At 44.8% G+C, this 17,490-nt stretch overlaps 1 protein-coding gene and 1 non-coding gene across 3 annotated transcripts; both read right to left on the bottom strand.

Moving 5' to 3' along the window:
- Nucleotides 1–999: 999 nt before the first annotated feature.
- On the bottom strand, nucleotides 1,000–17,236 carry RPL13 (ribosomal protein L13). 2 transcript variants are annotated; one of them, XM_060788178.2, is made up of 6 exons: nucleotides 17,139–17,236; nucleotides 6,408–6,525; nucleotides 5,945–6,086; nucleotides 3,418–3,591; nucleotides 2,897–2,953; nucleotides 1,000–1,211 (listed from the first exon to the last, which is right to left on the bottom strand). In XM_060788178.2, the coding sequence occupies exons 2-6, from the start codon at nucleotides 6,509–6,511 to the stop codon at nucleotides 1,053–1,055; spliced, it is 636 nt and encodes a 211-aa protein (XP_060644161.1). In that variant the 5' UTR covers nucleotides 6,512–6,525; nucleotides 17,139–17,236; the 3' UTR covers nucleotides 1,000–1,052. The 2 variants fall into 2 exon arrangements, with proteins under 2 accessions (XP_060644161.1, XP_060644163.1); XM_060788180.2 differs by lacking the exon at nucleotides 17,139–17,236 and adding an exon at nucleotides 17,075–17,114.
- Nucleotides 6,215–6,294, bottom strand: LOC132783365 (small nucleolar RNA MBII-202). The gene has a single exon (XR_009632140.2). It is a non-coding gene; the product is annotated as a small nucleolar RNA MBII-202 (small nucleolar RNA).
- Nucleotides 17,237–17,490: the final 254 nt, after the last annotated feature.

Genomic DNA, 17,490 nt, shown 5'->3' with positions numbered 1-17,490 from the left:
TGTAGTTCACCTCCATCCAGTGGATTCAAAACAACAATGTATCTGAACCAAACTGGGCACAAACACCCAAGGTGGCCAACCTTGAATAAAGCGAGGTTTGGAGGTCACTGACCTTGGCATATGGGGACTGTAGTTCACTTGCATCCAAAGAGCACTGATCCCAGCTGACGACAGATCTGGACCAAACTTGGCACACAGATCAAACATGGCAAACTGTGAATACTGGTGGGATTTGAGGACAGATCCATGACTTTGGGAGTTGTAGTTCACCCGCATTTTCTAGTGGGAGCAGTAATAAAAAACAAAAAACATTTTGCTAATAAATAGCGTTACAAATTACCTAAACTGCTTCTGCTCCTCCTCCTCCTGATGCTGCTGGGCCACTCTTCAGTCCCACATCATGTGGCCACTTTTCTCCCTGCCTTGAATTGACCCACTAGCCTAAGCCTCCTTCCAGCCATGCGTGCTCTCCCTCACACTATGCTGCCATGCGCTGAGCACGCCTGCTCTCCCCTCCCCACTCGGAGTCTCAGAAACAGCCCTCCCCTTGGTAAAGGGCTTTTGGTGGGAGGATTTGCCCTTTCCGAAAAAGGATGAGGACAGGCGGAGAGATCTTCAGCCTTCTCTGCTAAAGGGATTCCTAAGACCACCAGAATATGTTTTCTGATGCTTTGGTAACCCCTCTGAAACCCTCTCGCAACTCCCAGCTTGAGAAACACTGGTCTAAGCGGTCCTAGTTTTGCAAAAGTGAGTCCATCCCCATCACCTCTTGCTACTTAGAACTGGAAAACCTCTTCCGTGTCTCTTCCTCAATTACTGATAGATTCTTATTCACACTAGAGCCGTTTGCGGCAAAGCCACCACTCAAATATAAACACCATCCAAAGATAGGCATTGAAACCTATACCTAGACTGACATATTTTTGCCTTTTCTTGGTTCAATTCCCAGCTCATGTCTCCCTTTCCCGTGTTTTGACACAAGACGGCACCACATTGCCATTTCAGATCCATCCACTTTTATTGAGAGGCCCCAAGCAAAGAGTTTATTATTATTATTTTTTCTTCTCCACTTCCTGCTCAGCAGCTTCTTTGGCCCGCTTGGCCCGGATGCCGAAGAGCCGTGCATTGGCCCTGGCCATGCGCAGGCTGGCAAAGGCCTTGAAGTTCTTCTCTTCCTCGGTGATGACCCGGGCCTTCTCTTTCTTGTGGACCTGGGAAGGAAAGGCAAGAGACCCAGGGTCACTCACACTTTAGCTCCACTAGAGCCAGCCCGGTGTAATATGCTCAGTATTGGGAAAGTCATTCTCCCGCCTCAGAGGAAGGCAAGAGCAGCAAAATGCCTCTTAACAAACCTTACAAAGCCCTAGCAAGCAAAGCCATAAATAAATGCAACACAGGCTTCACATGTCAGAAAAGGGTTTCATTTATGAACAAAACTATAAAAGAAAGGGACACAGAGTAAACTCCTTGGGAGCCCATAAACCTTGTACTACAAACTCTGACTTGCGCCAGCCTTTTTTCCTGATCCCAACCTGGAGATCTATTAGTATATTCCAGGAATAGGCAAACCCAGGTCTTCTTCTCTCACACCATCCTATCCTTCCTTCCTTCATCGTTCCCTCCCTCCTGCCTTCTCTTCCACCTTTTTGTCTTTCCTTCTTTTCCTCTTTCCTCAGTTTCTCCTTCCTTCCCTCCCTCCCTTTTGGTCTTTCCTCCCTTCTCTCTTTTCTTCTTCCTTTCCTTCCCTCTTTCTCCCTCTCTCCATTCCCTTCCAGCCCTTTGTCCTTTCCTCTTTCCTCCTTTCTTCCCTTTTGGTCTTTCCTTCCTTCTTCCTCCCTCTCTCCATTCCCTTCCAGCCCTTTGTCCTTCACTCTTTCCTCCTTCCTTCCCTTTTGGTCTTTCCTTCCTCCCTTCCCTTCCCTTCCCTTCCACCCATCCATCCTTGTCTTCCTTCTCTTTTTCCTTTCTACTTTCCTCCTGGGGGGATGTTTAGCTGGGAGAAGAGAAGGTTGAGAGGGAACATAAGAACTATGTTTCAGGATATGAAATGGTGTCCCATTGAGGAAGGAGGAAGAAAACTGACTTTCAGCTGCTCTAGAGATCAGGGAACAAGGCAACAATAGGTTCAAATGGCAGGAAAAGAGATTTGACTGAAAAGATTAGGAAGAACTTCCTGAGAGTAAGAGCTGTTGGAGAGTGGTACAGGCTGACTCGGGGTGTGGTGGAGTTGCCTTCTCTGGAGGCTTTTCTGCACAGGCTATCTATTGGGAGTGTTTTGATTGTGCCTTCCTGCATGGCAGGGGGTTGGACTGGATGGCCCTTGGGGCTCTCTTCCAACTCTAGGATTCTATATCAGGAGTAGGCAATATGGGGTCTAACTTCTTCTCTCCCGTCCACCATCTCAACCTGACCCAGACTAACCCTTTTGGGATCCAAATGTTTCCAGCCTTTCCTTCTCTTTCTGCCTCCAAAAGAGAAGGGAAGGAAAGGGCGGGGAAGGGGCTTGGGGACAACTTCCTCCCTCCTGGCCTGCCCACCCGGCTCCGTACTTCATACAGCCCCCAAATTGGAAAGTTTGCCCATGGCTGGTATATTCCCTCCAAACAAACCATATCTGACCCTGCTTAGCTTCTGAAATCAGACAAGATTGGATTTATTCAGGATGGTATTATGTTAACTGTCATAACTTTATAAACTCAATCTTTGTATCATCATTATTAAGGTTGTTGTTATTATTATTGTGCCTTTTCCCCTCTAAAGAAAGAGACCTGAAGCGGTCCGTTTTTGAGTTTCACTCTACAGGTATCAAGATACTCCATCTATAAACAGGAAGGGTGTCCTTGCTAAATGCCAGGGAAAAGCCCTGGAAATGGCAAGAAGAGAAGAGATCACTTACATTCTTGATGGGCATAACTGGTCCGGAGAGCTGGGTGGCCATCTTGAGCTCTTCTGCCTGGGTTGGAAAGAAAGGAAGAAGCCACAAAGATGAGTAAGGGACCATTTATTCCACTCCACCTTTACACAAAAATAAATCCTAGCATGGAAGTGTTGGGCCAATCTTCCAGAATTTATTAATTAATTTATTTCAAATATTTGTACCTCGCCCTTCTCAACCACTGGAGGGGGATTCAGTGCGGCTTACAGCCGGCAATGATTCAATGTCCCCATATACTACATAATACAATAATTACGGATAAAAGCATTAAATCAATTCAAATGAAATAAAACTGTTTTAAATATTACAGGCTGGTTGGCCTTACTCATAGGAGTAGGTCAGATTAGATGCAAGTCTTCCAAGTTCATATCCTTGCTTCTAAGCACTGTTTTATCACTGCACTTTTCTTTTAGCCCAGCAGAGCTGCTGTTTCTTCTAACAGCCTGAGGACCCAATGTTTGCTATTTTCCCTCAGTACTTACTGGACTGTCTCCTTTCTTGGGCGCAGAAGGCTTCCTGGGGAACAGAATGAGCTTGGAGCGGTACTCCTTCAGCCGCTGGACATTTGTCTGCAGGGCCTCTGTGGACCTGTTGCGGCGACGGGGGTCCACCGCGATCCCGATCGTCCGGGCAAACTTCTTGTTGATGCCGGCCATCTATGGAGAAGGAGTTGAGAACTTTAAAACCTCATGCAATGGTCTTGCATGGCCATCCAACCCCTCCTCTGCAGCCTCAACAGTCATCAGCTGGAAAAGGGTTCAAGACACGGTCATCATGGAAACTACAGATGATCCAAAGACAGTATCATCATCTGACTGCAGGGACTGCACAGAAAATTTATTATATGTTGTGCTGGATGGAGATAGACTCCCCTGAAATCTCAGGGTTGGTTTGGGTGAACTCTTGGGCTCAACCCTGACCCAATGGTGGGTGGAAGTGTATTTGCACAATTATTATTAACTTTATTTATATCCTGTCTTTCTCTCTGTGAGGAATCATGGCGGCTAACAATACCACACTTTAGTCAACTTTAAAAGGCATAATACAACGAATAAGTTGAGTTTTCAGCCCTTTTTAGGCTGAAAAAGTCCCCCTTGGCATATACTCGAGTCAAAGTTATTTATTATTTTTATTGTGTTATTATTACATTTATTATTTTTACTCTGTTATTATTACATTTATTATTTTACTCTATTATTATTATTTTATTACTTTTATTATTTTACTGTATTTGTTATTATTATTATTATTTTTATTACTTTACTCAATTATTATTGTTATTATTACATTAATTATTTTATTCTATTATTATTGGAAGGATACGTAAGCACATTTACATTGAAGGAGGTCAGAATAATGGCTTAATCAGAGTTGGACAGACTTATAGTTTTATGTAAATATTCAAAAACATTTAACCTACGAATGCCTCAATTCATGTAATTTTATTGGTATCTATTTTTACTTTGAAATTTACGTGTAGCTGCTGTGTTTCCCACCCTCGGCTTATACTCAAGTCAATACGTTTTCCCAGTTTTTTGTGGTACAATTAGGTACGTCGGCTTACACTCGGGTCGGCTTACACTCGAGTACATACAGTAAATATTACAGTGTGATTAAAAACTGATTAAAATATAATAAATACACTTAAAATAGCCTTTAAAACTTAGTCTTCACAATTAAGACTAACATTATCTTCTTTTAACCCCGCAGGTAGCCACCTTGGAATACACACAAACACAGATTGACTGCCATGCTGAATAATGGCTTTCTAAAATATGTGGAGGCTCAATATTTATCCAATACATTAAAACATAACTCTGCCAAATAAGGAGTTTAAAATAACCTCTTTGTTTTTCAATAGTTTTTCAACTCAGTCAGAAGATAAAATGGGGAGAAAAATAAATCTACGTCTATGTATATAATAAAAGTCAAAGCATGTTTGCATGTATGTATTTTTCAAGATGGCTTCCACATACAAAGAGCACTGTGAACCTCACTAATAATAAATGTGGGCCAAACTTTGCACACAGACCTATCATGACCAACTTAAAATACTGTGAAGGTTTCTTGGGTGATCTGACAGTGGATGATGGGAGATGTAGTTCACCAACCTCCAAAGACCCATGTGTATCCTACATTGAGAGAGCCACTTCTATTTCCAATGGGGCCATTCATAAATCCCAAAATAAAACAATGCCTAGGTTGCTGTGAGTTTTCCAGGCTGTATGGCCATGTTCCAGAACCATTCTCTCCTGACATTTCGCCCACATCTATGGGAGGCTTCCTCAGAGGTTGTAAGGTTTGTTGGAAACAAGGCAAACCTCACAACCACTGAAGATACCTGCCATAGATATGGGCGAAACATCAGAAAAAAATGCTTCTGGAACACACCCATACAGCCTGGAAAACTCACAGCAACCCAGTAATTTTGGCCATGAAAGCCTTGACAACACATCAAACAATGACTGTTTCTAATATTTATCATGACAAATAACCTAACCTGGGCATGACCAGGTACCTGAGGGAATACAACAGGATCAGGTGGAAGGCTGGGGCTTTCTGCTACTTACATCCTTATTACATAAAGGGGATCAAGAAGACAACACCACTAGCCTTTAAGCTACCAGCTTCCTCAATATTGTTCATTAAAGAGGAAGAAAGACACCTGTAGCTTTTCCGATGCCCAAGACTTCACTTTCTGTAATCCTTTATCATGGACTATGCTGGGAAGACCAGTTGGACACTGAAAACCAAAACACAGGTCCAAGGGTTTCATATGTCTGTGCCAAAGCAAGATACCTAATATTTAAGGAGGCTGATTTGTTTTCTAGCAAACCTAATAACCTTCACATCAGTTCATCCACTACAAAAAGCATATATGATCCCTCAAGGCCTCAGTTTCAAAGCTATTTCATGTACCAGGATATCTCATCCCACCTCTTGTGGGCAACTGCATTCTTGAGGAACTAGTGTGCTTTTTAACTTTTCCTACTGTCCTTTTTGACTTACCCGCAATTCTTCCAAGCTGAATCCTCTACCAGCCCGGACTTTGGTATGATATCGGACGGTGGGGCACCTCACGACGGGTCTGATTGGTCCAGATACTGGACGGGGAGCGATTCGACGGGCCTTTGCCTGCCGTGCCTTCCTCCTAAGTTGAGAAAGATGGGGATGTCAAAAATCTTCCTTACTTGGACTCAGAGAACATGCCAAGACAAGGTGGTGTAAAACATTATCATTTGGATGAAAAACTAATTACCCTCCCATTCACAGCCATTTAAAGCACTACCACAGCCATCAGCAGATATGGGTTCAAGGGATCATCAATGGAGTACAGAGATTCCGGAGAATTTTCATCATCTGGCTGGAGCAGATCCACACAAATTAGGACCCCCCCCCCCCAAATGGCAAAGCCTCACCCTTGCTCTCCTTTTGTGTTGTCCAAACAGAACCTGTATACAAAGCCTCTCACCTGCGGATCTTCCTGGCTGGCTGGTTAAACCAAGTGGCCACCCGTCTTTGCCAGTCTTTGTGGAAGTGGGGCTTCAATATCATGCCATTTCGGCTGGGCGCCATGGCTGCTTATTGCCCTGGAAATTACAAGGAACTGGTTAAAGATATCAAAGTACTTTCTGGCACATTTAAAAACTCCTATTAATTGCCCTGAATACAAATAAAAGGTATACTTGATGCTATGCAGCAGGGATTCAAATCTGTACTCTCAGGCCCACAAAACATGCCAGCCAATGGGAACAAGATTTCAACTTTTATCAAGATAAATAACCTAACCTAGGCATCGCTTGGTACCTAAAAATATATAATATAGTATTTTAAATACTTTTTATTTACATACATTAATACCTTACAATGTAAACAGAACATGAAACAATGACCATTTTACAAACACATAACCCCACCACCAAGGCCTGAAAAAAATCCTTTCCTTTGCCATAAATGAGTCAACCATTAACCAAATGTCAAATCCAAAATTCCTGACCAACAAGGTTGTATTGTTTTCCTTTTTCACTCTCTAAAACATATTTAATAAACGGCCAGTATGAATTAAAATCTGATGTTACTTTCCCCCCTGAACACCCTCATTTCCTTTGATAGTTTTATCATTTAAGGCTACGTTCCATACCTCCCCATACCATGCTTCCAGCGCGATATTAGTTACTATTTCCTACTTCCTTGCGATTATAAGTCTTGCCACTGTGAGTAAAATAATCACCAATTCTTTCTTTTCCATTTCTAAATTCAACTTTGTGGCGTCCATTAGTAATGCTAACCTCACATCCGAGGCGATGTTTAGTTCTATAATATTATCTATTTCAATAAATATATTTACTATTTATTTACTATACCGCCTTTCTCAGCCCGAAGGCGACTTCCAAAAACTCTTCAACTGGGGGCATTCCCACAATAAATAAAGGTTGCTTACCTGTAACCGTATTTCTTCGAGTGTCTATCCGTGAAATTCACACCTATGGGTTCTCCTGTGCGCATGCGCAGCAATCCGGAACTTCTAGAATTTTAATGAATTTTTAAATGATTATTTTAGAGAATAAAGACAGGCCCCGCCCACTCCCCGCCCCCCCGGTATATCAGCCCCCGCAGGCGTCTCAGAGGTAGTTCCCCTAGCGCCAAATAGAAGTTAATGGAGGCATGACAGAGGGGAGGATGGGCGGGTTGTGTGAATTTCACGGATAGACACTCGAAGAAATACGGTTACAGGTAAGCAACCTTTATTTTTTCTTCGTGTCTTCCGTGAAATGCACACCTATGGGTGAATAGCAAGCTACTGACCTGGAGGTGGGTCATGCCACACAGGAAAACAGTACAGCTCTGCCGAAAGCTGCATCCTTCTTAGCCAGCACATCCAGTTTGTAGTGTGACGCAAACGTGGACGGTGTGGACCATGTTGCTGCTCTACAGATCTGATCCAGCGGAACTCCACGCAAAAAGGCTTGGGAGGTGGAGAGTGATCTGGTTGAGTGTGCCACCACGTGAGATGGTGGCTGCTTTCCTGCCAATTGATAGGCTAGTTTGATCGTTGAAACGATCCAAGAGGCTATACCCTGGGAAGAGACAGGGTGTCCCATCATGTCTTTCCTGTATTTTAAAAAGAGCCTTGGGGATTTCCTATGAGGGGATGTCCTATGTAAATAGAATGAAATGGCCCTCTTGACATCTAGAGAATGGAGGGCCACCTCTAGTGGAGACGATGGATTCGGAAAGAATGCTGGTAATATGATGTCTTGGGACATGTGGAAGTGAGAGACTACTTTAGTTAAGAAAGTGATATCGGTACGAAGGACAACCTTGTCCTCGTGGAACCTCACGTACGGTGGGTCCGATCTGAGGGCCGTGAGTTCACTGGCTCTTTTGGCCGAGGTGATGGCCACCAGGAATGCTGTCTTCCAAGAGAGGTGAGATATGTCATTGGAGGCCATGGGCTCAAAGGGCGGTTTTGATAGTTGGGATAGCACCAGCTCTAGGCTCCACTGTGGGGGAGGGGGGGCGACAGGCGGGTGGATATTTTTGTATCCTTTCAAAAACAATTGGACCAAATGATCTTGAAAAAGGGACGGCAAGCCACATTTTCTTCTAAAGGATGAGATAGCAGCTAGGTAGCACTTAACTGAGGAGAGGGAAAAGCCTTTATTGGAAAGGTGGACTAGGAAGTCCAACACTATGGGGACGGGGGCTGTGGAAGGGTTGTGTCCAATTGACTTTGCGAATGTAGTGAATAATGACCACTTATACTCATAAGATTTTGTGGTGGATGGTTTATGAGCGGCGAGGAGTATGCGTGATACTTCCTCCGACAGATTTATTGTGGTCTGATCCTCCATGCCGTTAAGCGGAGGGAGGGGAGGTCTGGGTGGAGAACGAGCCCGTTCTCCACCGTGAGGAGGTCTGAGAAGGGATCGAGATGGAAGTATTCCCTGTTGGAAATTTGGAGGAGCGTGGCAAACCAGTGTTGGCGTGGCCACCAAGGGGCGATCAGAATGCAATCCGATTTGTCCTGAATTATCTTGGCTATGACAGGGGATAGGAGAGGAAGGGGTGGAAACATGTAGATGAGGTTCATTGTCCACCGGAAGAGAAATGCGTCCCCGAGACAACCTGGGGATACGTGAGGGGGGAGTCTTGCGCAGTATGTTGGGCATTGGGTGTTCATTGGGGATGCGAATAGATCTATTGTGGGCATCCCCCACTTTAGTGTGATGGCTTGGAACTGGGATCTGTGGAGGTGCCATTCGTGGTTGTTCTTTGATGTTCTGCTTAGAGAATCTGCCAATGTGTTGTCTTGGCCCGGTAGGTGGATGGCCGAGAGGAGGATGTTTTTCTGAATGCACCATTCCCAGATGCGAGTAGAGATTGATGTCAGTATTTGGGAGCGAGTTCCCCCTTGTTTGTTGATGTAATATTTGACTGCGGTGTTGTCTGTTACTATTTGGACTATATGGTTGGAGGTGATACGGGCGAAGGCCCGAAGGGCTTTCTCCACCGCCATCATTTCCAGTGCATTTATGTGAAGGCGGCGCTCCTGGGGGAGCCAGTGACCGCTGACTTTGAATCCCTTGAGATGTGCTCCCCAGCCTGAGTTGGAAGCGTCTGTTGTCAGGGACATGGACGGGTGTGGTAGTATGAATGGCATGCCTAGGCGAACATTGAGTACTCTTGTCCACCATGTGAGGGAGTGTAGCACCGTGTGTGGGGGGTAGAGGATCCGGGACTGTGGATCGCGGAGGGGGTCGAAAGTTCTGATGAACCAGTTCTGCAGCGGCCTCATCCGAAGCCGGGCAAAGGGGGTTACACTGGTGGTAGATGCCATATGGCCAAGTATAGATTGGATAGCCCAAGCTGAGGCCTGTTGTGCTTGGATGAGTGAAAGGATAGCCTGTTGAAGTTTCAGAAAGCGGTCCTCCGGGAGGAAGGCTCTTTGGAGTGTGGAGTCTATAATGGCTCCTATGAATTGGATGCGTTGAGTAGGTTGAAGATGAGATTTTTCGTGGTTCACCACTAGGCCGAGATCCTGTAAAAGAGATAAGGTGTAATGAATATCTGTGGATAATTGAGACTTTGAAGTTGAGGCCAACATCCAGTCATCCAGGTATGGAAAAACTGTTATGCCTTGTTGACGGAGATGAGCGGCGATGACCGCCATGCATTTAGTAAACACCCTGGGGGCGGTAGACAAACCAAAGGGTAGAGAATTAAACGAAAAATGGTAATCCTGGACCGTAAAGGTAAGAAACCTTCGGTGGGAGTGTCTGATTGAGATGTGGAAGTATGCATCCCGTAGGTCAATCGTTGCTAACCATGCTCCTTCGGGAATGAAGGGAAGGATGTTGGGAAGCGTGACCATGCGAAATTTGCGTGGGGTGATAAAGGTGTTGAGTTTGCGGAGGTCCAAAATGGGCCGTAGTCCGCCATCTTTCTTATCAATGAGAAAATATCGAGAATAAAAGCAGGTGTTAGATGTGTGTGAAGGTATGGAGGAGATTGCTCCCTTAATGAGCAAGGAGTGAACCTCGTCCCATATGGTCTGGGAGGGTTGTGTGATGATGACCTTCCCAACAGGTGGGTAGTTCTTAAACTCAATTGCATAACCTCTATCAATTATGTCAAGGACCCAAGTGTCCGTGGTTATGGATTGCCACTGTGGGAGGAAGGAATGTAGTCTATTGAGGTAATTGAGGTGTTGGGTTGGGGGAGGGGGGATGAGTATACTAAAAACGTCTTCTGTTGTTGTTTGGGGGTCTGGTACCACGGTACTGACCTCTTGCGGGAAGTGGAGGGCGTCTTGTGGCTGCAGTGGGCGCATATGGTCGCTGTCGTCCTCTGTAGAATGAGGTGTTGTAGGGCTTGTTGTAATAATGGGGGCGAAAATAGTAGGAGCCCCAGCGCTGCCGTTGGTAAGTGTACGGTTGTTGGTCATATTTGTACACTGTTTGCTTCATCTCGTGAGAGTGTTTAAGTTGTGAGTCAGTCTCAGGGTTAAATAGACCTGCCTCATCCATAGGGAGATTCTCAATGAGAGAACGTTGAGATTGAGAGAGGATAGCAGCTCTAAGCCATGCATGACGGCGAAGGGCTACTGATCCTGCAATTAGTTTTCCAGAATTATCAGCAGTGTTTCTTGCAAGGTCTTTTTGCAGTTTGGCTAAGAGAAGGGCTTCCTGTTGATAGGCCTTAGCCATTGGTTGTTCAGCTGGTGGTAAGAGTTCTAGGTAAGGGGATATCTTGTTCCAGAGTAGGGTCTGGTAAACACTCATGTAAACCCCATAATGGGCCATGCGTGCAAAAAGGCACGCTGAGGAGTAGAATTTTCTGGCCATAGTATCTAGTTTTCTCCCTTCCTTGTCAGAGGGAGATGCCTGGTTTGTTTGGGTAGGTTTTGGTTGAGCATCGGTCACCACAGAGTTTGCCTTAGGCATCTTAGCGAGCCATGAGGCTGTGGAAAGATCAATACGGTATAAATTTTCTGCCCTTTTAGGGGTTGCTGGAACCAAGGCTGGGGCAACTCCTGTATTTTTTAGGATTTTCAAGAGAAAGGGAAGTGTGGGTAACACCGTGGATGTAGGTGTTTGTTGTTCAGTGGATGTAAAGCATGGATCTGATACAGTATCCGAAGGTTCAGGAGTGGTAAGGTTTAAGGCTTTAGCAAGCCTTATTAGCAAAGCTGAGAAATTTTTAAAATCTTCCAAATGTTGAGGAGACGGGTCTGGGTCTGGCTGGGGGTCTTGAATGATTGGTGTGTCACTCGTGGCCTCCAAATCAATTGTATCTGTTTCAATTTGGTGGGGCATGGCCGGTTCTAAATTGAAAGCCTGAGGATCCATGTCTCTCTGGGGGTCTGGGGGACGAGAGAGTGTAGCTGAAGGAGGTTCACGGGGGGGTTGGGGGAAGTTTGGGTCAGAGTAATGAGGAGGGTACATCCCCTTGAATGATTCAGGGGGGGGGGGTGGGTAGTAAAAGGGATAAACCGGGAAGGGAGGAGGGGGAGGGTACATATGGTAAGGGTATTCCTGGTACCCATAAGGCTGCTGGTGGGAAGGAGGCACTGTGCGTGCCTTTTTGGGAGGGGGAAGAGAAGGAGTCGCGGTTTGGCGTGGATCCGGGGAAGGCGAGCGGCGGCGGCGCCCGCTGGGGCGCGCAGATGCGCTGGGCCGAACTGAGGAAGGAGACTCCTCTGGTTCCGGGGATTGGGGAGGGCTGAGTGAAGGAGGAGGTGAGTCTTGAGAGGGTGGGAGAGGCGGGGGGGAGAGGGAAGCGTTCGGGGGAAGCTGCGGTTCCAGCTCCGTGTTTGGATCCAGGAGTTCGAGAGGAGGGAGATGGGAGGGGTCCTCCATGTGGAGGAGGGAGGGGAGCGGTTCCTGGAGCTGCAAAGTGGAACCAGGGAGAAAAGGCACAGACTGCAATACAGGGGGACTCAAGGGCTGTGTGCCAGTGAGTTGCCGTCCCTTTTTTTGTTTGTTTGATTTTTCTTTTGTTTTTGAAGACCTCGTGGTCTGTTTAGCTGATTTAGCTTTCTTTTTCTGCGGCTCCACAGTGGGAGAGTCCGCTTGTTCTCCATCCCGCCTATCCCCAACGCGTGGGGAGGGAGGCTGGGAGGTATTTTGAACAGGGGAGGATTGGGAGGGAGCGGGAGGAGCCTGCGGGGCCAGGGCCCGCTCGTATAACAGAGCTTTTAATCTGGCATCTCTGCCTTTGCGAGCTCTGGATGTGAAGCTAAGGCAAATTTCACAAGTCTGGAGATTGTGGGTCTCACCCAGACATAGGAGGCATTTAGAGTGTTTGTCTGCCTCAGGGAGATTGGTCCCGCAGGAGGAACAATTTTTAAAACAGAGGGAAGACATCTAGCCTGATAGAATAGTCGTCAGCCGGTCCGTAGTCAGGGGAGGAGAGGTCTGGTGGTCGAGGAGAGTCCTGGTCAAAAGCCAATAGAGTCCGAGAAAGAAAGGAGAAGTCCTGACGATGCTGCCTGTTTGGCGCGGAAAAAGGAACTACCTCTGAGACGCCTGCGGGGGCTGATATACCGGGGGGGCGGGGAGTGGGCGGGGCCTGTCTTTATTCTCTAAAATAATCATTTAAAAATTCATTAAAATTCTAGAAGTTCCGGATTGCTGCGCATGCGCACAGGAGAACCCATAGGTGTGCATTTCACGGAAGACACGAAGAAAAAATGAAAATATGCCCCTTTGTGCATGCAAAGGTTGCTTTGCTTACTATCCACTTGATGAAGTTTAACCAGTGTGGTATCCCATCTCCATATGACTTTGTACACATTTTCATTTAATCTTATTGACAGATTCTTACCCACTCTCCAGTGGAGAGAAGAAAATATAATAATAGAATCAGATGTCAGTACTATTTTATCTGGGATCTCCTCAATAAATGGAGTTCTCCTTAATATCCCCTACGTGTGATATTACTCCAATCAACATAAAACAGGATAACAACAACAATTCTAACAAGTGTGTACATTGCTTGCTTGCCTAGCTATCCATAATGAGGATTTTGAAATTGGAAGATTCCTATTTAAAGGGTGCACAATTTTACTTTTATCAATCAATAACACAATTTTTGTCCCTGGCCTATAAATGCCATTTCCTAATTTGTTCTATCCTAAAAATATGGAAGAAGTTTATTAAACTGCAAAAACTTTGTTTTTACAAGACATTCTGCAACACATTTTGCGCTAGTTTTTCAATAGATATCTCATAGTCTCAACCAATTAAACCTAATTTGTGGCAGCCACAGAAATAAAGTTTTTGGAGCAGAACAACTACTTTCAAAGTAAGGACCACACAATTAAACAGGAATAACACTTTCAAACCAGGTACATTAAAATGTTTCAAATTTTGTTACAATTAACAAAGTATTTGTATCCAAATTAACTGTCCACAATCATAAAATTTTTCATTGCAATCAGATTTCTGATCCTTGAAAGTCTTAGTTTTAGATACAGTTCAAACTGTAGACCATGAGATAAATAGAAATAAATACACCAGGAGCCTTCAAACTTTTTAAACAGAGGGCCAGGTCATAGTCCTTCAAACTGTTGAAAGGCCGGATTATAATTTGAAAAAAACAAAACAAAACACAAATGAATTTCTATGCACACTGCACTATTGTATTGTAGTGCAAAAACACTTAAAAACAATACAATAATTAAAACGAAGAACAATTTTAACAAATATAAACTTATTAGTATTTCAATGGGAAGAGTGGGACTGCTTTTGGCTGATGAGATAGGATTGTTGTTGTTGTGTCCTTTCAAGTCGTTTCAGACTTAGGTTGACCCTGAGTGAGGGCCGGGTAAATGACCTTGGAGGGCTGTATCTGGCCCCCAGGCCTTAGTTTGAGGACCCCTGAAATACACCACTGAATCCAATTAATACTAACTCCTCTGCAGAGTCTAACCAAGTTCCCTAATTCTATAGGTCTCCTGTAACTGATAAGAACAATTACGAAATTGTTGTATAAAATTATTATATGAAGCCGCAATATTTTACAGAGTATACACTAATAGCATAGTACACATTTACTTCATGTAAAATGTGTTTTGATAATAATTTTATTGATTAGCCTTTAAGACATACCACAATAGCAAACTAATGTATGTTAGATAAAACTACATGGTCCATAGTGAATCTACACTGTAGCATTAATACAGTTTGGCCCCCCATGGCTCAAGGCTATGGAATCCTGGGAGCTGTAGTTTTGCAAGGAGCTGAGCTGCATTCATTGTAAAATATAGACCAGGAACAGGCCAAATTGGGCCCTCCAGGTATTTTGAGAGTTGGAAGTCCAAAATAATAACAAAACTTTATTTATATCCCACCTTGTCTCCCTGAGGGGTCTCAGGGTGGTTTACAACAGATATCGGCAAACATTAAATGCAGTGAAAAACTGGACAAAGACAAAAACAACGAACCCCCAAATCCCTAAAACAAATCCACATCTACATCAAAAATAAGAACACATTATACTGCAATATTACTAGCAATATTATATATCATATACAATAATATTGTTGTGTATTATTGCATAGGTAAAGGTTTCCCTTTGACATTAAGTCTAGTTGTGTCCGACTCTGAGGGTTGGTGCTCATCTCCATTTCTAAGCTGAAGAGCCGGCATTGTCCAGACACCTCCAAGATCATGTGGCCGGTATGACTGCATGGAGCACAGTTACCTTCCCGCAGATGCGGTACCTATTGATCTACTCACATTTGCATGTTTTCAAACTGCTATGTTGGCAGAATCTGGGAGTGGGAGCTCACCCCACTCCCCAGATCCAAACTGCCAACCTTTTGGTCCCTTAGTTCAGCAGCTCAGTAGTACTACATTGTACTATATTATGCCACAAAACATACATTATCAGTACGTTATAATGTTAGTATTATATATATTTGTATATGTTTTGTATAACTGTGTTTTTAATTGCCTTTTGATGTTATTGTGTTAATCTTTACTGTGTAAACCGCCTTGAGTCGCCATTTCGGCTGAGAAAGGCGGTATAAATAAATACTAGTTGTCCCCTGCCACGCATTGCTGTGTCCCAGTCTATGTATATATGTTTTGTGTGTGTATATATTTCTGTATATATTTATGTACATGTGCATGTTGTGTATATATGTGGTTTTGTGCATGCGTTGCAATGTATGTTTTGCTTTTTTGGCTTTTAAAGTCTCTTCTGCTGTGTTTTCAGTGTTTTACGAGTGATGGTCACTCGTTGGCCTGATATGTATCTTGTGTCCAAATTTGGTGTCAATTCGTCCAGTGGTTTTTGAGTTATGTTAATCCCACAAAGCAACATTACATTTTTATTTATATAGATTGTATCCTATCATTGGTACTACATAGTACTATATTATTATTGTTTATTCGTTCAGTCGTCTTCGACTCTTCGTGACCTCATGGACCAGCCCACGCCAGAGCTCCCTGCCGGCCGTCACCACCCCCAGCTCCTTCAAGGTCAGTCCAGTCACCTCAAGGATGCCATCCATCCATCTTGCCCTTGGTCGGCCCCTCTTCCTTTTACCTTCCACTTTCCCCAGCATCATTGTCTTCTCTAGGCTTTCCTGTCTCCTCATGATGTGGCCAAAGTACTTCAACTTTGTCTCTAGTATCTTTCCCTCCAGTGAGCAGTCGGGCTTTATTTCCTGGAGGATGGACTGGTTGGATCTTCTCGCAGTCCAAGGCACTCTCAGCACTTTCCTCCAGCACCACAGCTCAAAAGCATCTCTCTTCCTTCGCTCAGCCTTCCCTAAGGTCCAGCTCTCATATCCGTAGGTGACTACAGGGAATACCATGGCTTTGACTAGGCGGATCTTTGTTGCCAGCCTGATGTCTCTACTCTTTACTATTTTATCGAGATATTATTATACCACGATATATATAATACACTACTAGTATATTATGTTAGCATTATATATTGTATCGTAAGTTGTAGTACATACAATATATTATATTGCAACATATAATACAATTTATATTAAAACACCTGGAGGGTCCAAGTTGGCCTATGTTTGGTATAGTAAAACTGCAAAGCCCACATTCCACAGCAATGAGCCAATAGTAAAAAGTGATGTCAAACTGCATTAATTCTACAGTGTAGAAAAGGCATGGGCCAACTTGGGCCCTCCAGGTATTTTGGACTTCAACTCCCACAATTCCTAACAGCCGTAGGCTGTTAGGAATTGTGGGAGTTGAAGTCCAAAACACCTGGAGGGCTCAAGTTGGCCTATGCCTTGTGTAGAGACATGCATAGTTACCTAAACAAAGGTGGCTAAGGGCAGCAACAACTACTGCTATATGAAGCCTATGGCTATTAAAATGGGGAGATTAAAATGGGAATAAACCAAAGACACCCAGAAGGAAGCCCCTCCCCACTCACCAATATACCTTTAATTATACTAAAGAGGGTCGTGAATTTCCTACGGAACCCAACTATCAAGCAAATATTCCCATTGACAAGAATCGATGGCGGCCCAGGCCTTGACAGCGCCTCGGAGGGGCCGCTCACTTCCAGGGCGGCCTTTCCCTCCCCGCCCCAAAGAAGCCTGCCTTCGTAGTCGTGGGGCCCCCGAGAATCCCCCCGCTCGCCTGAAGAGCCACTCACCCCGCTTCAGGCGGAGGATGGCGGCAGATAACGCCCCGTCCCCCTCCGCGACACAAGAACTCACCTCCCGGGAGGGAAAATGGCCGGCCGGAAAAAGAAAGAAGCGCCGCACGGGACGCCGGGATATGTGTAACGCTGTGCGTGGGCCAGAAACGGAAGTCTCCGAATCAGGGCCTTTGGCGGCGTCAGCTGCTCAGCGACATGCAGATCCGTGCCATCAACAAACATGGCGACGGTTTTAAAGGAGCCGCGCGCTCCTGGCTGCTTCTTCTTTATATTTATTTACTAGCCGTCCCCTGCCACGCGTTGCTGTGGCCCAGACTGTGTATATTTGTTTTGTGTATTTATGTGTGTACATATTTGTGTTTGCGTATACATGCCTATGGATGTATGGAGAAAGGCAGGGAGTTTCAGAA

Source organism: Anolis sagrei, chromosome 8 (assembly GCF_037176765.1).
Source record: "Anolis sagrei isolate rAnoSag1 chromosome 8, rAnoSag1.mat, whole genome shotgun sequence".
In the NCBI taxonomy this organism is placed as follows: Eukaryota; Metazoa; Chordata; class Lepidosauria; order Squamata; family Dactyloidae; genus Anolis; species Anolis sagrei.
This window is presented reverse-complemented; position numbering and strand designations above follow the sequence as displayed.

Excerpts from the sequence above, each read along its gene's own strand:
- RPL13 (XM_060788178.2), bottom strand. The coding sequence starts at position 6,511 with ATGGCGCCCAGCCGAAATGGCATGATATTGAAGCCCCACTTCCACAAA. Across the intron at positions 3,592-5,944 it reads TCAGCTTGGAAGAATTGCGG|ATGGCCGGCATCAACAAGAA; the intron begins GTAAGTCAAAAA and ends CCTTCTCCATAG. Across the intron at positions 1,212-2,896 it reads CAGTTATGCCCATCAAGAAT|GTCCACAAGAAAGAGAAGGC; the intron begins GTAAGTGATCTC and ends TTTCCTTCCCAG.